The 4,172-nt window shown below is 42.2% G+C and overlaps 1 protein-coding gene across 1 annotated transcript in view; it reads left to right on the plus strand.

The window, feature by feature from the left end:
• Positions 1–3,885, plus strand: part of Tmem2 (transmembrane protein 2) — an 80,946-nt gene extending 77,061 nt beyond the window's left edge. The window contains exons 22-23 of the mRNA XM_012515999.2: positions 1,613–1,716; positions 2,041–3,885. Of these exons, the coding sequence (XP_012371453.1) occupies positions 1,613–1,716; positions 2,041–2,237 (301 nt within the window). The 3' untranslated portion in view covers positions 2,238–3,885. The remainder of the gene's footprint in view (positions 1–1,612; positions 1,717–2,040) is intronic.
• Positions 3,886–4,172: the final 287 nt, after the last annotated feature.

Raw genomic sequence — 4,172 nt, forward strand, 5'->3', positions numbered from 1 at the left:
CACTGAGCCATCTCCCCGGCCCTATAATTTCTTTCTCTAAATGTTTCTTTGTGATTGGTTGCACTCCTACAGGTAGAATCTGTAGATACAGAAGGCCAGCGGCAGCTCTGTTTTCTGGTTCAAGACAAATGCAGGGGAATCCTTTCAGAGGTTGCAGTGTTCAAGGATTTAAAGGCTTTTCCTAATGTTGACAATGCACGTACTCACTTGGTCTTAAGCAAACCTGGACACAAGTCTCCTTAGTAGTATTTGGGACAGCATAGAACTCCTGCAGAATACGCTGTAGATTTAAGAATAAAGGCTTTTGAGAGACTGGCAGTGCTGTTTCTTCAACTGGCCGCTGGTTGCGTACATATGTTTATTTTTTTAAATTTTTAAAATTTTTCTGGCAGAACCAGGGATTGAACTCAGGCCCTTGCGCTTGCCAGGGAAGCACTTATTCTACTGAGCCATCTCCCTGGCCCCTCTGCGTAAGTGTGTTTAGTTGGCAAAAAACGTAAATGTGTGACACAAGTAGCAGTGATTTTTTTTGTGTGTGTGTGTGTGTGTTGCTTTTTAACACATAATAGTGAGAAATAATGGACCCCTGGTAGTGACATTTAGGGAGCCTGAAGGTGCGTGGGTGCGTATGTGCACACATGCATGAGTGTGCGTGTGACCTCCTCATTATCTCATGGGCCTGGCCTGAGTGATTCTGACCCAGTGAGGAAGGTCAGGTCTGCAGGCTTGGTGTGGTTGGCCCTGTGCCCCGGTTCTGTTTGAGTCACAAGCAAGAGCTGAATGAGAGATTGTTTCTTTCTACATAGAAAGTTAATGTTGTAAAGATGTCATTCTACCTAAATTAAAATACAAATTAGCACATATTCGATAGTGGAGCTAAATGACAATCAATACAGAAGTTCACCTGGGGCAATAAATGTGGAGGAGTAGTATACTCTTTCTAAATAAATTATAGTAACACAAGGGTCTTGCTTTATCAGATATGTAAAGAGCCATTCAGTCATAGTAAGTATGCCAGGAAGAGTTCAGAGAATGCACAAACAGATCTGAGTATTGTGTCAGTTACTGTATGATCCAGATGGCCAGTTTAATGGTGTGTGCCTGCAGTCCTAGCTACTTGGGAGCCTCAGGCCAAAGGATTGCAAATTTGAGCCCAGCCTGCATACTTAAAAGAAACCTCAAAAAAAAAAAAAAAAAAAAAAAAAAAAAAGACATGAAAAGAACTGCTGACATGTACCCTGAGACCTTATTTTTATTTTTTAGAAGTGTGATAATCCATTCATTTAGTAGACGATAGTAGATAGCTAATAGAGCACCAGAATTCAAACAAAATAATCCTGCCACAAACAATTGATCCTTCCCTAAAAGATCCAAGTTCCAAGTCATCTATTAGGCCAGCTGACTTAAATCAATAGTGTTTTCCCTCTGTTGCTTCCCTTGCAGTAGTGACAAGAAAAGGAATTTAGTTGTACTAGAAGGGATGAAAAACAGCCAGGTGGCTTTCTCTGTCTTTGCCTTGATCTAGTTTCTCTGTACTGTCCTCAGTTTAGAAAGTTACTCAATAACTGTAATGACTGAAACTGGCTCTGATTTTTTTGCTTTTCACCTACAGGTCAATAGTTCTGTTGAGTACAAGAGATGAAATAAAGCAGTTGAATATTTCAGATGCATTAATACCTCTGGGATTAGCCAAACCAGCTCATCTTTATAACAAAGGTTTGTATGTGTATTATGCAATGGAAGCTCTTACAAGGCCAGCGGCATGTGCATTTTGATGGTGAAGTGTAGCTGGCAGACTTTTTATGAGTTTGTTCACCCGGAGAGGGCATCATTAGGATGATTTCTGAATGAGGGGCTGATGCTAGAGGAAGCGTGTTGGACAGGGCTTGTTACTTGGGTGGCAGGAGGCCATTGCTATGATCAGGGAGTATAGAGCATGTGGACAGTTGCCTTTTTTTTTTAAACTCTGACTTAGCTCCTGCCTTATCTTGCCAGAAGTAGCTGCACAAGTTGCGCTTTTTATTTTTTCCTCTCTTTTAGGAAGCATCATATTTTTGGGATTCAGCGGAAACTTTAAACCATCATGGACTAAGCTGTTTACCAGTCCTGCTGGCCAGGGCCTTGGGGTGTTTGAACAGTTCATACCTTTGCAGCTGGATGACTATGGATGTCCCCGAGCCGGCAGTGTCCGCAGAAGAGACCTGGAACTGTTAAAGCAAGCTTCTAAAGTGCTTTAGAGACTGATCGTAACTTAAGTGCTGGGAAACAAAATGTGAACTAACTTATTTAATTTATGGCATTTGAAAATGACACTGTTAACCCAATAAGAACCATTTTTCTGTCTGACACAAAAAAAGAAGAAAGAGTTCAGAGATTGAATGCCAGCTGACGCACCTTCTAGTCGCACAAACGGTAGGGACTCTGTAAGGCTGGTGTCTTCAGCAAGCGCCTCTGTTCCTCACCGGTGCCTCAGGATTTGGTGATGACCATCAGCAGTGTTTGACTTTTGGTACAATGGGATGTGCTAGGGTGGTGGGGGCTTCTGCGCTTCCGCTTGAGCTCTTTCGAGCACCAGCGCCTTGTATACTTGAAGTCTGACCCTCAGCTGTGTCGTGTGGCCGTTGACAGGGGTGGATGGTTTGTTCAGCAGTCCCTGGGGCCCTGTGTCTGGGCTCCCTTTGCAGATTTTCTGTGATGCTGAACGACAGTTTTAAGTGGCATCTCAGGCCTAGCTCATGCCCATTTTTGCCTGGACATGTGCTATTTTTATTCATTTGTATATTGATTAATTCTAAGGGTGCAACTTTCAAACAGGAATTACATTGGGGCAAAAGGGCTGTTAGGGATTAGCAATCCCTTTAATTTGTGACTATTGGGCAAAAATTTGGCCTGCATCAAGTCTGAGATTGTTGAGACAGTTTTGCAGCTTTAATCCTTAGCCTGTCTTGACTGTATATTTGTGTTAAAAATGCAGAGTTGAGCTGATATTTCCTTTTTTTTTTAAGAAGCAGGCTGTTTTCCTGAACTTTAAACTTGTGTCATTTTTAACTTGCACAAAGGAAGTCTGTTCTTGATGTTGCTCTTGCACCTGGGTTTGTGTGTGTGTGTGTGTGTGTGTGTGTGTGTGTGTGTGTTAGTGTATCTCGGGGGATGTGTTTAAAAAGATTGTCTGCTCACAATCCTGCCACAAGAAACCCTGGTAAGCTTAATGATAACCCAAAATGACTGTACTCAGGATGGAAAGGAGGAGGAGCCTCTTAAGGACCAGAAGTGTGGAGGGAATATTGAGCAATGAATCCTTTGTAGCTGTAGAAGAGTGAGTCACTCGTAATTAAATTATTAGAGACAATTAAGAACTTAACGCCACTCAGTTTCCCTTCCACTGGAGTCTTGTGTCTCTTGCCAGGGAGGATTGCATTTGCCAATGAAATTGGGTTCCACAGCCTGGGATGCTGCCCCTCCAGAGGAGAGATGCATCCGATGTCTTTGGCCTCTTAGCAGCCCACAAGGCACAGATCTGGTCGGGGAAGGCCACGTGTGCTTGGGCTGCTGAGAGCGACCGGGAGACAAACAGATCTCCTTTCCTTTCCCATGGGCCACGCTCATGGCTTGTACCTTCGTGTCCAAGAGAAACTATAGAGCAACTCTGCAGCTTCTGTTACTTTACAAAATGTGCTACCTCAAAGTGCTGCCCGTAGAAACCATTCTGCCTGGAAGTGCTCACCAGAGGGCACGCGTCTTAGTCGAAGCTTGGTGAGGTTTTTGGGGTGTGGGAATTTTTGTTTTTGTTTTTTTGTACAGTAATAAATGAGATCTTACCTATTAAATATAATATTGGATCACAGTTCCTAAAGGTGATTAAAGTGGTGTGTTTTATGACTTAAATATCGTTGGTGTGTGTTTTTTAGAGTTTGATTCTTTAAAGATCTGGGAAGGATATATAAGTTCCAAGGCACTCACTTTTTCTGATTTATCCACTAAATAATCAGGGCCTAAGTTAACAAAAATATGTGTGCATGTGTTTTACATATGTGCGAAAATGTAAATTCCTCTTTTTCTGTTACATTTTATATTCTAGGTTCCAGCTGTAAAGGTTATTGATAGGAATAATAATCACCAAGTCAATTTTGTGAAGCTAAGCTCTAGAAATTTGGAAATATGTTCTTCAGTGC

The sequence above is a fragment of the Octodon degus genome, unplaced genomic scaffold (assembly GCF_000260255.1).
Source record: "Octodon degus isolate 3935 unplaced genomic scaffold, OctDeg1.0 scaffold00087, whole genome shotgun sequence".
Taxonomy (NCBI): Eukaryota; Metazoa; Chordata; class Mammalia; order Rodentia; family Octodontidae; genus Octodon; species Octodon degus.